Raw genomic sequence first — 20,594 nt, 5'->3', positions numbered from 1 at the left:
CTGAGAAAAATCAAGAAATAAGTCCAAGAATAATTTATCATTTCCTTTTTTTCTATGATTTTAAAGCTTACATTGGTTTGTAGTCAATAACGAGGCTCTAAAGTCTAATTCTGTGTAAGTGTAATTGGCTGATAACAGTTTCTTTAATCGGGCATCTAATTCTTTTCTAATTTATCAGTTTGTCCATCACCCAATTTATCTAATTAGCCATTTATCAGGGGGCAAGTCAGCGTCACCAGGTGAGATGAATAATCTATTGGGGATGAAAGGGGGTGCAGTACAACATCGAGCATCGACATTCATTTTAGAACAAATGGCCCAGTTACACGGATCAACCGGCAATTGATTCATATCGTTCACTTCCGCTGAGTGACACTGGAGGATGTATTTGAATTGTGGACGGAAAATAAAGAGGGCATTGTACTGTGTGAATGTTTTGAGTTTAATTCGGACTCGGGGTTATGAGTCAATCCGGGAACAAAAATGCAGTGTTCCCTGACTTCCCATGTAACCCACCGAACCCATCAAAGGACCTCATCCAGGAAAGAAACGGCACAGCTCTCGTCATTTATTACTGAAAAAATATGTCGTCCTATTAGCTATTTAAACACACATAGGCGTACTCATCCAGTTGGATAAACAACACAAAAGGCTTTTTGCATACATGTCAGGCAAACAGTCTGTTTTAATAAGGATTTAAAACGAGTTTAAAAACCACGCAATCCAAACGGATGGAAATTTTTATTTGAAAATATTTTATTCATGAAATCCTATGATATGTTTCCCCGTGTATGCTATTCCACGACATTCATTTTAATGAACATAATATAAAATACTGCTCTACATTTTTCCCCCCTGTGTAATGATAGTCTGGAGATCAGACTTTACCAGCCATTTCTTATGCACAAATATCTGATTGAGTAGTCTTTTTGATGTATATTTAACCGTATATTTTCACATTTAATGTCATTATTATGCCAGAGAAGGAAAGAAAAGAGGCAGCATTTGAATGAGTGGGGCAGGTGCATTTGCACAGAGCGCCTCATGAATAGCTGCTCCCCCATTAGCCATGCACGGCTCTGAAGCGCGCATAAATAATAGCTGGCACCGCTGATAAAAAAAAAAAAAAAAAGCGCACCTTGGGGCCTCTCTCCCCCTCTCCCCCCCTCCATCTCTCTTTCTTTCTTTCTTCCACTCGCTTTCTCTCTCTAAGGTCATCTTCTTCTTCTTTTTTTCTTTTTTTTCTTTTAGCAAAGCATTTAGGCTACGGGACAACTCCAAAAAGCCAGATTTTTACCCTTGCCTGTTACTTAGGCACGACAAAAATCTGAGATGTTTTCTGCTATTATGTCCCATCTGCCCCGCATTTGTAATCCTGCCCCTTGCAGAACAAATCCACTGGACTGGTGCCTTCCTATTGAGACGCTAGAAGCATAGAAGACAGCCTCAGAGCGCTCTATCATTAAGAGCAAACAAGACAGAGGACCTCGGCTTTTAAAAGCAAAACGAGAAAACAATCTGAAAGCGTCAAGTTAATATTTCCCGATTGGCTTTACACGTCGCAGATTTTGCTTGTAAGTTGCATGTTCGTGAGTGGAAGTACTCGGCTCGGGACAGAAGGAATGGGATACCCGAGCAGAGAAGTGAGGGGATGGAGAAGACGGAAAGGATGGACGCTCTTGGTTTGGGTCGTTGTTGTCAGCTTGGCTTTAGCTGACGGACGGAGAGTGAGGCAGCCCAGATGCCCCCACGGATGCACCTGCACAAAAGATAATGCCCTATGTGAGAGTGTCCGATCTGTGCCCCACACTTTCCCATCCGACGTCGTTTCACTGTAAGTGATGCTGCATGAAGTGGTGAAGTGTCAGAAAGCTTATTAGATTCTGTGTCATATTTCCACTTTGATTTGTTTCTCCTTTTAATCAGATCTTTTGTCAAGTCTGGATTTAATGAAATTACTGGAGGAAGCTTTGCGCACACACCTACCCTACACCTGCTGTGAGTAATAGCTTTTAATCTATCTATTTATCTATGTATCTATCAATTTATGTATCTGTCAATCTGTCTGCCTATTTATTTATCTGTCTATTTATAATTTATGTCTGCCTGTCTGTCTCACTGCTTCCTTGATTTAAAAGTAAGGTTGTGTCTTAACAGGCAACTTGCACACAGGCTTAGATTCAGCTTTAAAGGGGGAATTCTCTGTAATGGTGTCTGGATTATGCAATAGACCACATGGCTAGAGCAACTAACAGCAAGAGGAACAGTGTGTGTGTGTGCGTATCTTCTTTAGAAACAGGGTGGCTGAGATAAACAATGAGCATGTTCTCTTATTCTCCTGAAGAATTCAGCCCTAATCTGTAGTCAAATAACAGGCGTGCACATGAGTGTTCACCTTCTCCTAACAGTGTTGTTGATTAATGGCCTTCATTATTTAGTATCTTGACAGGACTTGAGTCTATTGAGCAAATGCGTTCTTGCAAATCCACAAATTAACAGCAAGGTCAGACTTAACTGTACTCTACGCCACACATAATAACATGCTGTCAAGCGTCAGTCTAGCTTTCCTGGCACCGGTTCCTTCATTCTCTCAGATGATGGTGAAGTCGAGGCTAAATGTGCACGGAGCCTCAAACGTAGGAGGACGTAGCATCACGCATCTGAAGACCGAGCTCGTGACTGTTAGGAGAGAGGTAACTGAAGATGAGTGAATAAGTGGACTGCCTCATCTGTTATTTTTCCCTGCAAAGGTGACTTGAAGCATCTTAACCTCCATTAAGGCATGCTTGATCAGTGCCACTGTTTTGTAGTCTGCATTAGCCAAATGTCAGGGTAACTGGCTTCCTCATTTTAAAGACTTTAACATCTTAGGATTGTAATATTTCAACCTTGACATAATAATAAATAATACTGATGGTACTTTTGTTCAATATTTAAAAGAAAAGAGCCGCTCTGTACAGTAACCAAATGCCAGCTTAATAATAAACGAAAACCCTTTAAGATTTTTAATAATCTGGTGGAGATGAGGTGTACAATATGTTGCCGATGGACACGATTCTTATGTTAGTTATTTAAAAAGTGACTCAAAAACAAGTTGGGGGGGGGGGTAAGAATCTTGATTCTTTGCCATTTCTTATGAGAAATATGTAGGAGTGAGTGGTTGTTTCTCTGTTTAATCTGAGTCATTCATTGACCACATACACAGTGGGTAGAAGTGGTGAATGAGTGTTGTCTATTACAGTATCCCAGTCCCCCATCCAATTTCTCTGCTTTTTGCAATAGACTTACTGCCATTGACATTACGTAAACATCCATGACCTTTTCTTATTGTGCACAGCCCACACAAATCAATATCTTGTTGGAGTTCATCTCAGTTAAGTTGTGAAACACAAACAACCAGCTGTTAAGAAAAATCTATGTACAGTTGCTTTAAATATGGCAATTTGCATTAGTCTAAACGCTTCCATCCTTTATATTTTGCTTCCAAAGAACCAGACTTTATCTATATAATATCTTTATAATTTTTAAAGTGGTCTTCATCAACAGTTTTCCAGGCTTTCCGAAGACCTTTCAAAAGTTTACGTTGGAGATTGGCTGCTTTTTCACTCATTTTCATTCCAGTCATTCTACCTGACCCTTTTCAGAGGAATGTTTCTTTTGTTGTTGAGCTACTTTTAAATTTCATTTTTAGGCACTGTTATACTAGCCTGCCACAAAGGTGCATAATTTGTTTCCTGTGGACACACTTTGTAAAGGACACACTGCACAGTGTGCCAAGACCTGACAGAACCTGAAAAATGCATCTGGCCCTTTAGTTGATCCGTCTACTGTTCACTGAAGCCTCATCAGAAATGTCATGGAAGGGTGGCTGTCAAGAGCATTTCATAGGGAAACAGAAAAAGATTCAGGTATGCCAAATTACACAAGAAATGAACTGAAAAACCGCAGCGATCTGTGTTACAGAGTGATGAATCTAAATTTGAAATGTTTCATTCATCTCTATTCATGTATGGAGGAGGTCAGGAGAGAGGTGCAACAGTGAGTGTTTGAAACTGTCTGTAAAAGACTGTCATATTTGTCATTTTTTATGAGAAATATTATCTCATATAATGTCATATTATTGCATTTCAGCCAGCGGTGTTGTCAAAAATCTATTGAAGTATGAACGCAGAAAAGTGATATCAAATTTTGATGTTATTCTTATGAGAGCTATCTATCTATCTATCTATCTATCTATCTATCTATCTATCTATCTATCTATCTATCTATCTATCTATCTATCTATCTATCTATCTATCTATCTATCTATCTATCTATCTATCTATGTCTTTTTTGGTTTGTTTTTCCTTCACAGATTGTTCACAGCAAACTCATTTGACCTGATTGATGAGGATGCATTTCAAGGTTTACCACATCTTGAATACCTGTAAGTAACTGTTTTTAATTCATGTGCAGAAAACATTTGTGTGCTGTTGTATGAAACACTGTATCATAATTGCATATTTTTTGTATTAAACAAATATGAGGCACATGCTGATTAATAACAGCACTATGTGAACCTGTGCGGAAATATTGCACTCAAAACCTTACTGTAGTGCATGCTTGGTTACATGATGGCATATAAATCTATCTGAACGATGAGGCTTTACCCATAAGCATGTTTACACTAATGTTCCCTGTTTGGGTGCTCCATCCAACTACAACCACAGCTAGTTAAATGGCTGAAAACACTTGTTTGCATTTTGAATGTGTTTACAGTATAATTTACTTTGACATGTTTTCCCAGTGTTTTACTAGCCTTAGCGATCATGTAAAACTCTCCATAGCCTGATTGCAGTAAACATCTCATCTTCTTACAGGACCACAATAGATGTCAGTATTAATTGTGTGTAGGATTTCATGACTTACTCTCATTCATTCTGCTTCTCATTCACAGATTTATTGAAAACAACAAAATTGCTGAAATATCCCCATATGCTTTCCGGGGCCTGAAAGCTCTAGTACATCTGTAAGTATTTTGGTTTGAAAAAACTTTAACTCAGTTCTTGTTATCCTCTTTCTTCCTCCAGTCTTTACTTATCTTCTCCTTAATCCCTGTCCAGGGAATAGTCCCATCTCTCGTTTGTTCCTTTCTATTTTCTTAGAACTTGTGGCTTTTTCCTTTCTTCACATTAACATCTGCATTGTCCCTTTCACACGTCTGTTTCACTTTTCGAGTAATCTGAGGTAAAAAGTAACTGAACATTATTTTTCGAGGTATCCTGACATACCCTCCATCAGTTTGCCTTTTCTGTCCCCGTTTCACTTTGTCACTGTCTGGAATGAAAAGGTAGGCAAAAGCGCTGCTGCCAGTAATCATTTCTCAAGGTGACTGAAGATATCAGCTGGATCAGGTTGCAGAAGGGCAGGTCTGGATGTTTCATTGCAGATAAGCTGTTCATATATTTTAGACAGTAAAATAGACTTGATTTTGTCAAAGTTTGATTTTTCTAAAACCAAAAAAAGAAGCTATTAGTGTGAATATTGGATACAACTGCTCAAAATCTGCCTAGACAATTTATAAAACCACTATTCTGTCCTGTAGAACAAAACTATACGAAATATGCTAACACATTCTTAACAGTGTTTTTTCTAAACACAGTGACAATGTCACCTCAAAGCCTGCCAGAACTAAAGGTAGGTGAGAGCGCGAGTGACTTATCGGTCAAGTTAAATATAACTGTGCTGTAACCTTAAACCGGGTGACCTATCACTCTGTGACTCTCCAACATGTTTTCCCTTTAACATCATGCAGCACAGGGCAAACAAGATTTTAGCATATTGGTCTTCCTTGTCATCCCTTCATCATCCTTATGATCACCACCATCTTTTAAACTATATATTGTTATGAAGAGGAATAAAAGTCAAATAGGAGAGATTAAAACATTTATCCCAACATCAGCAAAGTATAGAAAATAGTTTGATCTACAAGAAATCACAAGCAAATGGTTTTTAAAAAGATTTACACTGAAAGTGAATCCACTTCAATGTGCTATGGATGAAGAATTAAGAATCAAGTTTTACCAAACTTCTACAAAACAGGCAGCAAACATGCAAGAAAGGTAAACAGATACTGCAACAAAGACTGAGTGGAAAGGCAGGACTATTTATACACGTGAAGGTAATCAGGGGAGTGCAAACAGCTGGGGGAAGAAAAAGAAAGACAATCAATAACAGTGAGACAAGAGGGGAAGTAAAACTAAAGACAAGACATCAGAAAAATGAATAGAAAAATACAACAGGGAATAACAATTGGGAAACTCAGACACATGAATAAACTTAAACCAATCAAACAGAGGATACATTGTCCACCAGCCCTCTTCAAAAACAGTAATACCTGAATCAGGCCAGAGTTAACAAATCCATGGTGTGGTACTGTAGACCAACAGATATTCTGATAAAAGCAACATAATAAAACCTTGTCTATATAAGAATAATTATCTAGGTAACGAGTTTAATTGCTTTTGTCAAAGTTATAACTTTACAAATGGAGTTTTCCTGTAGGCAAGATAATTCACTGCAAAGGGAAGGTCAGATCCAAGCTCCAGTAGGGGATCACTGCTCTAGAATTAAATCATTTTCCAATAACAATGTATGCAATAAAATATGAAGCGCTAAAACTGTCAGCTAAGATTTTTTTATATTGCTAACATGACTCAGAAAGTGCCATAGCATGTCAGTGAAGATGCCCTTTTTCGGTTCCCTTCTAGAAAAAAGTAAACAAACGCTGATACCACATGCAGTATCAGAGGACACTTTAAGAGCATCACACACAGTAAATACATTATTAAAGGGCATCTGCAAGGAGTTATATTGGAATCCTTTCCACTCTGCTCTAACCTCATGTGTTTGCTTAGTGCATTCTTGCATAAACTGTAAAGTTAAAAGGTCTCTCTTCCTTGGAGAACCAACTTTCATATAAATAATGCAGTGTTCATGGATTACGCCAACATTTCATTTCATTCACATCTCTCTGTGTGTTTTGAAGTTCAGTCTCTAGCTCCAGGGTTTGTTTTTGTTGGAGGTTTTTTTGTACTGTTGGCCAAAAAAATACCCTGCATTTGACAGCACCGGAGAAGCTAGACTATATACAAGGTAACAAACAACCACACACTCACTTATGACATACTCTGAAAGGAACAACTCGGCTACATCTGGGGGAAAAAAAACAACTGCATCAGTCAGATACATACGTGCAGAACATGATCAACTTGAAGTCAAAACATTTAATTAACACAGAACTTGGAATATGAAATAGACCCAGGCAACTTCTTCTCTTCTATCAATAACAACTGCTGCTACTATACAAATCAACAGTACAACCAGGGGGCTGGGGTGAGATGGTCAATTATCTAGTTTAACTGTAGAAGTCTATATACAAATTTTATTAATAACAAGGATTATCTAAACCAGTTTTTACATCAATTCAGTGTCATTACCATATCTGAAACTTGTATTAACATGGATAAAGGAATGGACTTTGAACTGAAGGGTTATGAATTCACGTATATACTTTATTAACACAATGTACTGCATGAACCTGGTCCCTAAAGTAACCAGATCTACTAGAATCACATCACATTGAGCCACTCTCATAGACAACATTTTTACAAATGACACTGAAAATAAGACAGTAAGCGCACTTCTGATTAATGACATCAGTGACCATCTTCCTGTTTTTACAGTCTGTGATAGGAATTACAAGATTAAAAATATGGACAGAAAAAAAGTACACACGATTCAGAACAGAGGAATCAATAAATGCTTTTAAAAACCATTTCATGAAACAGAAACAGGTGAAATATATCAAAAACAAGATGCCAAGTAAGTATGATGAATTCCTTAGATTATTTACATTACTGTATAATACAAACTGTCCAATAATGCAATATAATAGAAAACATGAGTAAATAAAAATAATATTAAAAGAATATGAGAAATACTGACCAGCGTTGTATAACGTAGGTCTACACCATCACTGAACCTGGGATAACAGAGGAAAAACTGGATACCTTGATAGACAGAAATCATTATTCAATGGTCCATGTAGCTGTTGTTTTTGAAATGGTTAAAACATGTAAAAATAAGAAATCCTTGGATTTTAATGATATTGATAAGTCAGTAGTTAAGAAAGCTCTTAAGGCTATTTTAAGATTTAATTTGGAATTTATCATTTCAAACTGGTATATTTTCAGACAGAATGAAAATAGCAAGAGATAAACCTTTATACAAATCTGACAACAAACACCATTTCAAAAACTACAGGTCTGTTTCTTTACTATGTCAATTCTTAGAAAATCTTGAAAAACTGTATAACAATCGACTGGAAAAACATATAGATAAACATAAACTGCTCACCGAGAGCCTGAGGGCTCAGATCAAGCAGATCAACATCACTGGCACTATTAGATTCAATAGAATACATCACAAATTCTATAGACAAAAAGCAATATGTGGCTGGATAATTCATAGATTTAAGCATTTGACACAATAGATCGGGATATATTAGTAAGAAAACTGTATCATTATAGTGTCGGGGGGTAGTTTTAAATTGGGTTGGGAGTTATTTAAGAGACAGGAAGCAGTTTGTGAAATTAAATGGTTGTTGCTCTGTATGCATGGACATTGCCTGTGGTGTACCCCAGGGGTCAGTTTTGGGCCCTAGATTCTTTAATTTATCAATGACATGTGTGAAGTGTCCAGAGTGTTAAAATGGTACTGTTCCTGATGATATAAACATTTTCTGCACTGGTGAGGATCTGCTGCATTTATTTGATGAGGTAACTAATGAAATAATTAAATTAAAGCTTGGGCATGATTAAAAACAAATTACTGTTACATTTGAATAAAACTACCTAATAAAACTGTTCTTTGGAAAGAGCAGATTAAGTATAAATGTAAAAACTCAAATAAATGGTGTTCATTTTGAAAGAGTCAATATAATAGATTTCTTGGGGTAATAATAGATGAGATACTTAATTAGAGAGCACAGATAAGATATATTCATTCCAAAGTATTAAGAAACATTGCAATACTGAACAAGACAAAGGAGGCATTAGACTGTATCACTCCATATTCTATAAGCTGTTGTGCAGAGGTCTGGGGCAATGACTATAAAAGTACATTAGATTCTCTTTTTATTCTTCAAAAAAAAAAAAAAGCAGTTCAGAACTACCAGGTGACATTCAACACATGTTTTTTCTTTTTGTTTTTTGAGACAAGGAAGCTATACCGTAATTTAATGGATTTCTTCTTGAAAGCTGTGAGTTTGTGTAATACCAGGAACAAAAAAACAACAAGTTTTTGTTTTTCTATGCATGGAGTGAAACTGTGGAACAATTTGAGTGTGGAGTTGGCCAAACATAAAGCAGTTCAAAGATAGTTATAAAGATATGATTTTATATTTGTATAATTAACTTTTCAAAACTGGAAGTATTGGCTTTGTTGTGTGGAGGCTTATAGAGCTACAAAAACATAATGCTCTGATAATTTGTACTGTATGTGTCATATACGTTATATTAGAAATATTTTCATTGTTATTACTGCGGTTTGTATCAGTAAGGAAGCTAAATAAATATTAACTGATAACTTATGGCGAGGAGGCGGGATTAAATAAGTGTGCACTTCTTCCCATTCCTTTTTAATATGTAAGTGAATCAGAACAGGTGAAGCAATATTGAAATGTATTTTGTTTTATTTTGTATAGTACTTTTTTTCTTTTCTTTGCTAAATGAACTCCTGTATATTTTTAGAAGATTTGAAATAAATTGAACACAAGTGTGACCAGTGTTAACAGAACAAAATACACAGAACAGTAATGCACAATTCAGGTATGTGAAGGACAGATCGGTGTGATTGCTCTTTTTTAATTTAAATTTTTACATTTAAAAAACAAACAAACTGCTGTATCAAAAGAAAAATCCCACATCTGGGACAAATAGTATAGTAAAGTAAACATATTGCATCTTAATTCGTTTATGTGTTTTTTACTGCCTTCCATTTCAAGCACCTGTTACATGTCATGAGAGGAATCTAGAAGTAGTCAGGTTTTGTGACATGTTTATTTGTTTGTAATGTCCTTGGTTTTATTCTGTTTCTCAAGTCATTCTGTTCCACCAACCAATGAAAAATACATTAAGGGAAATGGATATGTCAGAAGAGTTGCACTCTACATCTAATGTAATCACTTTGTTTATTATTTTTTTCCTTTTTGCTGATTAGGAGTCTGGCTTACAACAACCTTGAGACACTGCCCAAAGATGTTTTTAAGGGCATGGATGCTTTGACCAAAGTGTGAGTCTGTTTTTCCTTAATCCATCCTCACAATGCAAATATACACTTTAGTTATTACTAATATGGTCATCAAGGGTTCATTGTATTTGTGTTTGATTACTATTTATATGCTGTATGTTTAGTCCTTTTCACACAGTTTGAAAAACATAAGTAGTTACTAAATCTATATTTGTTAGGATGCCTGGGTCGTTGACTCAGGGTTTTTGAGTTTATTATATTATTTATACTTTCTAGTTTTTGGTTTCTTTGAGTTCTGTCTTATGGTTTATGTCTCTGTCTTCTTTAGTTGCTCTGTCTCCCCTATCACCTGTATCCCCTTGTCTAGTTCGCGTCTATGTGTATCCTTAGTTCCTATATCCCCGTGTTCAGTCAGTGTTTGTGTCTGCCCTGGTCCCACGTCTCTGTTCCCTCTGTAGTGCCTGCATGTGAGTCTGTGTTATGTGTTTCCTGTTTTACTTTGAAGGTCTCTGTCTTTTCTCAGTGTGTTCAGTTTACGCTTCTTTGGTCTCGTCAGTTCTGATTTGCCCCAGCTGTGTTTCCCTCCTGTTACTCATTCCCTGATTGCTCCCTCTGTGTATTTAAGCCCTGTGTTTCTCTGTGTCCGTGTTGCGATCTACCGTTTATTTTGCTGTGTGTTTTGCCCATCCACTGGTATTAGTTTATTTTGAGTTTTGTTCCAGTTATGTTATGTTTGCGTTCAGCATTAAAGCTGTTTTGGTTTACGTTCTGTCTCCGGAGTCTGCACCTTGGGTCCTATTCCTGTCTGCACACAGCCGTCACCTAACAGAAGATCGCGACCAGAACATGGACCCTGCAGACTCCTTTTTCTCAGAGTTCAACGGCGAGATGGAGCGGCTGGTGAGCCTGCTCGACCGCATCGCCCAGTCCCCGGATTTAAGGACCATGGCAGTGGGGCTGAGCGCGGTGGAGGCCATCGTTCGGCATAATCCCCGGCTTAGCCAGTTTGCTAAGGACACTGAGTTGGGGAACACCATAACTGCCTGGAGAGAGCAAGTCAGGGCGAGTGAGCTTGCTCTCTCCCTCACTACATCTTCCCCACCGCTGCCGCAGGACAACGCACACTCTGCCTCATCGTCACTGCAGGCTTCCTCCCCTTCCTCACGCCAGCCGGGACCTTGTTCGCCTGTCCGTTCGCCTGCCTTTTTTCTGGCGGCTGTGTGGTCGGAGGATGAGGAGGAGGTCTCCGTTTCTCCACGGGTTCCTGTTCCCTCATCTAAAAGGAAGCGACGCCACCGTCGCTCCTCTCCTCGGTCAGCCGTTCAGCTTCCTGTCTCCGCTGGAGGGTCCGTGGGGCCCGTTCAGCCACCTGTCTCCGCTGGAGGGTCCGAGGGGCCCGTTCAGCCACCTGTCTTCGCTGGAGGGTCCGAGGGGCCCGTTCAGCCTCACGCCACGTCAGCCGGAGGGCCCGGGGAGCCCGTTCAGCCTCACGCCTCGTCAGCCGGAGGGCCCGGGGAGCCCGTTCAGCCTCACGCCTCGTCAGCCGGAGGGCCCGGGGAGCCCGTTCAGCCTCACGCCACGTCAGCCGGAGGGCCCGAGGAGCCCGTTCAGCTTCCTGTCTCTGCTGGAGGGCCCGAGGAGCCCGTTCAGCTTCCTGTCTCTGCTGGAGGGCCCGAGGAGCCCGTTCAGCCTCACGCCACGTCAGCCGGAGGGCCCGAGGAGCCCGTTCAGCCTCACGCCACGTCAGCCGGAGGGCCCGAGGAGCCCGTTCAGCCTCACGCCACGTCAGCCGGAGGGCCCGAGGAGCCCGTTCAGCCTCACGCCACGTCAGCCGGAGGGCCCGAGGAGCCCGTTCAGCCTCACGCCACGTCAGCCGGAGGGCCCGAGGAGCCCGTTCAGCCTCACGCCACGTCAGCCGGAGGGCCCGAGGAGCCCGTTCAGCCTCACGCCACGTCAGCCGGAGGGCCCGAGGAGCCCGTTCAGCCTCACGCCACGTCAGCCGGAGGGCCCGAGGAGCCCGTTCAGCCTCACGCCACGTCAGCCGGAGGGCCCGAGGAGCCCGTTCAGCTTCACGCCACGTCAGCCGGAGGGCCCGAGGAGCCCGTTCAGCTTCCTGTCTCCGCTGGAGGGTCCGAGGAACCGCTTCAGCCATCTCTTCCTGCTGGAGGATCCGAGGGGCCCGTTCAGCCTCTTGCCTCGTCAGCTGGGGGTCCGGGAGGACCCAGCCAGCACGTCCCAGTGTCTGCTGATGGTTCTGGCGAGGCCGTTCAGCCACCACCAGCTCCACCGCCTGGTCCGGCCTCCGAGTCTGCAGCTCCGCCTGGTCTGGCCTCCGAGTCTGCAGCTCCGCCTGGTCTGGCCTCCGAGTCTGCAGCTCCGCCTGGTCCGGCCTCCGAGTCGGCAGCTCCGTCTGGTCCGGCCTCCGCAGTTCCGCCTGGTCCGGCCTCCGAGTCTGCAGTTCCGCCTGGTCCGGCCTCCGCAGCTCCGCCTGGTCCGGCCTTCGAGTCGGCAGCTCCGCCTGGTCCGGCCTTCGAGTGTTCAGCTTCGTCTGCTCCTGAGGTCTCCATGCTGTCTGTTCCTGCCCCTCCTGTCCGGCCTGCCCGTCCTGTCCGGCCTGCCCGTCTTGTCCGGCCTGCGCGTCCTGCTCGTCCTGCTCGTCTTGTCCGGCCTGCGCGTCCTGCTCGTCCTGCTCGTCTCGTCCGGCCTGCGCGTCCTGCTCGCCCTGTCCAGCCTGCTCGTCCTGCACGTCCTGCCCGGCCGATGACTGGATGTTGTTGCCGTCATGGCCGGCTCCTTGACCTACGCCGCCGTCATGGACGGCCCCCTGAACTGTTTTCTGGGCTCTTGGACCATCAGCCTCCGGGCCGCCCCCCTGACCTGCCCGGGTTTGGACTGTTGTGCTGTCAGCCTCCGGGCCGGCCCCCTGAACTTTTTCGACACTGTTGCCTGGGCCTATGCGCCTTTCGTGAGCCCTTTTGTTTGTTTGCTTTTGGACTATGCCTGGGCCTTGGTGCTGTTGTTTTGGACTTTGTTCCTGTGTTTTGTTCTGTTGCTTTCCGGGCTCCGTTGTTTGTTCTTTTTTTGTTTCTGGCTCCTTGTTTGGTTTGTTTCGAGCCCTCCATCCTGTTTCCCCCGCCGCCCACCCTGGTTGGGTTGTTTTTGTTTTTTTTGTTTTGATGTTTGGGCTGTCTGGAAGCCAGCCCTTAAGGGGGGGGGTACTGTTAGGATGCCTGGGTCGTTGACCCAGGGTTTTTGAGTTTATTATATTATTTATACTTTCTAGTTTTTGGTTTCTTTGAGTTCTGTCTTATGGTTTATGTCTCTGTCTTCTTTAGTTGCTCTGTCTCCCCTATCACCTGTATCCCCTTGTCTAGTTCGCGTCTATGTGTATCCTTGGTTCCTATATCCCCGTGTTCAGTCAGTGTTTGTGTCTGCCCTGGTCCCACGTCTCTGTTCCCTCTGTAGTGCCTGCATGTGAGTCTGTGTTATGTGTTTCCTGTTTTACTTTGAAGGTCTCTGTCTTTTCTCAGTGTGTTCAGTTTACGCTTCTTTGGTCTCGTCAGTTCTGATTTGCCCCAGCTGTGTTTCCCTCCTGTTACTCATTCCCTGATTGCTCCCTCTGTGTATTTAAGCCCTGTGTTTCTCTGTGTCCGTGTCGTGATCTACCGTTTATTTTGCTGTGTGTTTTGCCCATCCACTGGTGTTAGTTTATTTTGAGTTTTGTTCCAGTTATGTTATGTTTGCGTTCAGCATTAAAGCTGTTTTGGTTTACATTCTGTCTCCGGAGTCTGCACCTTGGGTCCTATTCCTGTCTGCACACAGCCGTCACCTAACAATATTAGTATTTCTCCTCCTTTTCAAAGAAAGAAACAATAACTGTGCAAGAAGGAAAATGAGAGAATAGTCTGAGAAAGTAAATCATTATAGAGGAAGCTATTACATACTGCGGTTGAGAAATCTAGAGAAAGGAAAGGCTGGGTTAAGATGCTACAATGTCAGGGTAAATGGTCAGCAAGTCAATTACACAACAAAAGAACTAGATACTGGCTTAGGTCACACTGACACAATCAGCTAGATTAATTCCTGTGTCTCTAGATTCACTAGACTCCACATTCAAGCTTAATAGCTATTCAAACTGAGAGTGTGTGATAAGCAGAGACTACCCAGGAGATGGGACACGTGCTGTGGTTTAGCAAACTGAACAGTTCTTGGAAATAAGAGGCCTGTAAGTTTTAAAAAGAATAAAGAAAGCAAGAAATAAAGAATAAATATTAACGATTTCATGTTGTAACGTTAGTGTTTTACTTGATTGTCATGGCAGGTTCTGGTTCTGTGGAGTTTTCCTTCCCACTGATTGCTGATTGAGCCCATCTGGTTGTTGGGGTTTTGTTTGTGTTATTGGAGGGTCTTAACCTTACAATGTAAAGCACCTTGAGGAAACTGTATAAAGAAAATTGAACTGTATTTTACTTGTGATCCATTCATGTAGGGATCTGCGAGGCAACAATTTGATCTGTGACTGCAAGCTCAAGTGGTTGGTGGAGTGGATGCACCACACCAATGCCACTCTAGACCAAATCTACTGCAGTGGCCCACCCATTCACCAGGGGAAGAAGATCAACGACCTGCTGCCTCACTCTTTTGACTGCATCGCAGCAGGTACCTTCCTCTTGCACATCTCCTTGTATCACAGCATCTACAGCATCTTTCTTTCATGTCTATTTAATTGTTATGTCCCACCTTTCAGAGTTTGCCACCTATCAGTCACTGAAGTTTGAGTCCATTTCGGTGGATGCCTTCACTCTTGGTAATGAACAATATGTCGTGTTTGCCCAGCCTTTTGCTGGGACATGCAGCTTCTTAGAATGGGATCACGTGGAGATGACCTTCAGAACATATGACACCATTGAAAGTGAGTTTTTCTCAAGTCAGTACGAGAATGTGTAAATATTCTCACCTGGAATGACCTCAATGTGTAGTATGTAAATGTATAAGAAACCCTGTATGGATTATATTGGTCTCAGTCAGAGTTGGCTTCCCTGTAGAACTTCACAATACATTTTTTCAAGTGACTGCAGTTGAGTATATATCTGATTGATGTAATTACTAGTTCCCATTCAAAATAATTACCCGTTTAAGCCAGCAGTATAATAAGAGATGTTTGACACAGCATACCCGCTAATGCAGAAAATTTCCTCTGCATCCAGGCATAAATGGAGTGCCTGGATGTAGAAAGATATCAGATCCTAGCACTACTTTGTGTCAGTCAGATCTTTGCCAACAGTGATGCACATAATATTTTTATCAGTCACAGAGATTTACTTTAACCTCAGAGTTACCACATTACGTCATTAAATGGTTTTGATAAGGTTTAGATAGATGTACTTGAAAAAAGGAACTACGGGTTTCATGTAGTATTTGTAGTTAGACACTCTTTATTGGATGAAAAAAAGGTTAGTGAGCCTAATTGTTCTTACATTCTAGTACAAACAGTTGCTTGGGTTCTGTGCATGTACTGAATGTGTATTTTGTTCTCTCTTTTACTCTTTAGGCACCTCAACTGTCGTCTGCAAGCCCATGCTAATTGAGAACCACCTCTTTGTCATTGTGGCCCAGTTGTTTGGGGGCTCACACATTTACAAGCATGATACCTCCGCCAGCAAGTTCATCAAGATCCAGGACATTGACATCCTAAAAATTCGCAAACCCAACGACATCGAGACCTTCATGATCGACGGAGAGTCTTTCTTTGTCATCGCTGACAGCTCTAAGGTTGGGCCTGTTTTCTGTTTTCTTTCACTGTCACTCAAAATCAACAAAGTATTTCATGGCAGGTGGCATAAATTTGCATTTCGCTAGTGACGGTTTATTTTTTAAATGAATCTATTTCAGGGTTCAATTTAAAATTGCATTACTTGATTTTTAAAGTCTCAGTGGGTTAGCACTCCCTTAACAGAACTTTTGAAACCCTACAGTCCTACTGGAGCACAGAGGGCTTTGAACCAGCGGCTCTTGAACTCTCCTAGAATCAGGCTTCAAAGCAGAGGCGTTAGGGCCTTTTCAGTGGTGGCTCCTAATCTTTGGAACAACTTACCTTTTTACTTAAGAACTGCCACGTCCCTCAATCATTTTAAAACACCTTTTAAAATCTATTTGTTCTCGCTTGCTTTCAAATCTAGTTGAGCAGAGTATCCTGGCTTTTAGTGTGCAAACACAGTGTTATTTACTTCTTTTATTTGATTTTTAGTGCATAGTTATTGTTGATTTAGCCATCATTGTATATACTGTATATTCTATATAACTTGTACAGTACTTTGGTCAGCTGGGGTTGTTAAAATGTGCAAACAGATATCAATTTTGACTTGACTTAAAAACAACAACAATACTGTAGACATGTCCTTATTACTGCATCCAGCCCCTGTATGAATAAATATCCTCTAATCTACTCTTCCCACCACGTCAGCCAGTCCTTCCCCGGGCGTCCTTCTCTGCAGCATGTCGGTCTGTGTCTGCTCCTGCTGATTAGCTTGTATTGCCAAATGTTCACATATGCTCTCACATATGCTTGGGGACAACTCAGGCACACAAGCACAGACACACCACCACACTCTGGTGTTTGGCTTCATGCAAAATTTGAAGTTTGTTGCCTAATTTTTTTTCATGTTGAGCTATAATTGTTTTCAACTGTAAATCACTATTGAGTACTTAATTAAAATGCTTGTTCAGGTTTTGAATGTAGTTGGCTTGAGCTGATGTTTTGTACATGTTCTTCCTGTAGGCGGGCTCCACAACGGTGTACAAATGGAACGGCAATGGATTTTATTCCCACCAGTCACTCCACCCTTGGTACAGGGATACAGATGTAGAATATCTAGAGATCTCCAACAAACCCCACCTGATTTTGTCAAGTAGCTCCCAGAGGCCTGTCGTGTACCAGTGGAACAGGAGCCAGAAAAAGTTTGACCGCAGGACTGACATACCGGACATGGAGGACGTCTTCTCCATCAAACACTTCCGAGTTCAAGGTGAGATCCATGCAAGCAAAAGGACACTGTGCAAACTTCTAGTTGCATCCATTAAGTTTAGTGCACCACATGCTTAATATTGGACTCAACTTTTTTTTTAAGTGTGGTTAATAAAAACATTTATGACCTACTTTCTTAGACTTGATTTATTACTCTTTATTTTCCCGCTGCATATCGTCGGCATTTATTTTGAAGGCGATAAGAGGCAATGTCACTGCCATAAAACCTGCACACAAATCAGACTGTAAAACATTATGATAGTGTGGGGTGGGGGTTTCTCTCTCATATTAACAGGTTACCTATTAGTGGCTATTAGCTGATGTCAGGGAAAAGTTAGTTCAAGGAAAGCAGTTTTCTTTCGAGGTTTACAACAGCTTCCGTATGCGTACTGGACACAGGTCTCCAAAGACAAATGACAGGGAATTAATTTGCAATTCCAACTTTATGGTTTCTCCCTCACCTTAGACCTCCCAGCAGAGAGAAATGTGGTACACCAGGCGCTCTGCCTACCAGGAGACACTCTCAGCCTTCTCTAAACAGGCAATCTGGGGTGTATACATAATATTATGAGAATATTATGGGTTTGCCATAACAGCTAGCCTAGTTAGGGCTGAAAGAAAAACTGAGAGAAAGCTTTATCTGTCATCAAAAACAAATAGCACCATTCCCAGAGTAACATCTGCATCCACTTCTTCTTTCTCCCAAAACAGTGCATAAGGCTGAGATCAGCCCAACTCTGCTATGTGAGCAGACAGGGAAGACACGACTCAAGATCACAGCACACAATGTGTGAATATAAAATGAGTGAATGTGCATGAATAATGTAGCTCGAAATGTCTCCCACAGCTGAATAAATATTTGTAGCAAACAATGAATTATATTTGGGATTACATAATCTGTTTTTTTTGTGAGCTTTCCTGTGTCAGATCCGCATTTAGTGGCTGAATGTCTAAACTAAACGGCCTCTTGAAATCTTTGTCCTTTTCAAAGGTGATCTGTTTATATGCTTGACAAGATTCATCGGGGACTCCAAGGTGATGCGCTGGGACGGTGCCATGTTCAAAGAGGTCCAGACATTTCCTTCCCGTGGCTCTATGGTGTTCCAGCCCGTCTCCACCGGCAACTGGCAGTATGCCATCTTGGGCAGCGATTACTCACTGACGCAGGTCTACCAATGGGACACCAAGAGGGGCCAGTTTGTCCCATCTCAGGAGCTGAATATCCAGGCGCCTCGGGGATTTTCTCTGGTTTCCATTGACGACCGGGTGTTCCTACTGGCATCCAGCTTCAAGGGAAAAACTCAGATATACGAGCACCTCATGATCGATCTGAGCAATTAGGCCCATCGTCTTAATGCCTTTTCCCCGAGATTGTCGCTCTCGTCAGTCCCATTTTAATCAATCAACAATTTCCACCTTTGCTCAAACAAAAAGAGAGATTTGTCAAAATCCTGGTAGATTAGTTTGTAGCTAAACTTATAAATATTTTGTGATCAGCTGCAGTGGTCTGCAAGTCCTGTATTTATATCTCAATCCCTTAATATTTGGAAATGCCTTATTTTCCATTTAAAGTTGTGAAGTCAGTGATCTTCTTTGTCTATTATTCAACTCCAAAGGCAGAAGACATTCACACATGAGTTTGCTATTAATCTACATACAGTTTTGTTTCTCCTATAGGATTTTGATAGTGCTGATTACCATTCATGTTTTGTTGTTGTTTTTGTTTTTGGAAATGGGGTCTATAATGGAAAATACATTATAGACTATGGGACATTAACCTACAATACTAATAGGTGTGTTGTGTTTAAGTACTTGATTTATTTGCTTGTGTAGGTTAGTCTCATTCATCCTGTCACATGAGCCATTCAACTGACAGGCTTGACAGATACCTTACAGAAAACAGACAATCTGACAAATGTACAAAACCCCCTTTTCACCTTTAAATCTATGATTATAGATGTAGTGCTGTACTTAGCAATAAAGCATTTTGTCAGTATTTGACACCTGAGCTTCATAATAATACTACTTTCAACCAAATGCAGGTAAAAATTGGACTACTTGCTGAGAACCGTGTCTTTTCCATGGCAGCTAGTTGGCAGCTTGTAATTATTTCACTTCAATAAATGGAACGACAAATCTGCTAAACACTGTGAGAAACTGAGTTTAAAAAAAAAAAGAACTGCTTCCTCTCTGCTCTCAGTTGAACAAGACTGTGTGCGCAACACACTCATGGCGTTGATTTCTGATGAATGCCTCGCTAGAAGCATCCCACTGTGTCACCCAGCCCTTTCTCTTTCACTGCAACCTTACCCCTTTTCTCCCCCGTTGACAAAGCCATTGTTGTCTTTACTCTGCAACGAAAAGCCAACCACTGTGCCGCACATACTACCTATGCTTTCACGTGCGCCTCTTATTCTGACACAAAAGAAGTTTGATGACAATTAAAAACTTCACTGAGAACAATTTGCCAAAAAAATAATGTTTACGTTTTTACAATATTGTGTAAATTATGTTACTTTTGTATGTAGAGGGGACCACACTCGATGCTTCTTTTTTTTGGTGTAGATATAGTGATAAGATTTGGTGTAACGTGATACTTCTGCTGTAGACTTACTTGTGTCACTTTTATCTAGTTGAGTAAGGATAGAGGATATTACATGTCCCTTTGCCTTCTTTTCGCATTTTATTTTATGTACAGTGGTAATAAAATACTAAATCAGCAAGCAACTTCTCGTATTGTTTTTTGTTCAATTATACTTACAAACTGAATGAATTTAGTCTTTATGATTTGATTTGTATTCAGCTGATTCTCTTCACTTGATAATAAAAAAGTGTTCCTTTTTTTTTTTTTTTTTTTTTTTTTTTTAACCACAGTGGCATCCAGTCCTGAGGTGAAAACTGTATTGGGGCACCACATGGTGGTGGGAATAAAGGATTTAACATTACTGTTTTCACAAGGATACCAATCTATTACTGAGTAAAATGTGTTTCTTGATAAAAAAAAAAAAAAATATTGTCAAAATTAATTCAAGCTAAATAAATAAAATCCTGAAATCTCATTATTATTGTGAACTAGGCTCACATTCAGAAATGAATGACAAACACTAAAACTCATTTTTCTGTTCGAGGATGCAAGTAATAAAATAAATACAGACATACAAACAAATAGAACTTGTAAACTTTTGCTTGTGTGGAGAGAGAGATCGCCAACCATTGCACGGTTTATGCCACAGCTGCCATTACAATAACAGTATCGGAAATGACAAAATCTATATTTCTG

General features: G+C 41.1%; 1 protein-coding gene across 2 annotated transcripts; it reads left to right on the top strand.

Annotated features, from left to right (window-relative positions):
- The first annotated feature begins 4 nt into the window (after positions 1-4).
- Positions 5-20,030, top strand: lgi1b (leucine-rich, glioma inactivated 1b). 2 transcript variants are annotated; one of them, XM_080871965.1, is made up of 11 exons: positions 5-114; positions 1,389-1,834; positions 1,927-1,998; positions 4,355-4,426; positions 4,937-5,008; positions 10,261-10,332; positions 14,780-14,949; positions 15,038-15,202; positions 15,842-16,062; positions 17,069-17,315; positions 18,306-20,030. In XM_080871965.1, exons 2-11 carry the CDS (start codon positions 1,584-1,586, stop codon positions 18,653-18,655), a joined length of 1,692 nt encoding a protein of 563 aa, XP_080728091.1. In that variant the 5' UTR covers positions 5-114; positions 1,389-1,583; the 3' UTR covers positions 18,656-20,030. The 2 variants fall into 2 exon arrangements, with proteins under 2 accessions (XP_080728091.1, XP_080728090.1); XM_080871964.1 differs by lacking the exon at positions 5-114 and adding an exon at positions 141-239.
- The last annotated feature ends 564 nt before the right edge of the window (positions 20,031-20,594 follow it).

This window comes from Rhamphochromis sp. 'chilingali' (genome assembly GCF_963969265.1).
Source record: "Rhamphochromis sp. 'chilingali' genome assembly, chromosome: 22".
Taxonomy (NCBI): Eukaryota; Metazoa; Chordata; class Actinopteri; order Cichliformes; family Cichlidae; genus Rhamphochromis; species Rhamphochromis sp. 'chilingali'.
The sequence above is the reverse complement of the archived record's forward strand: the minus strand, read 5'-3'. Positions and strand labels throughout refer to the sequence as shown.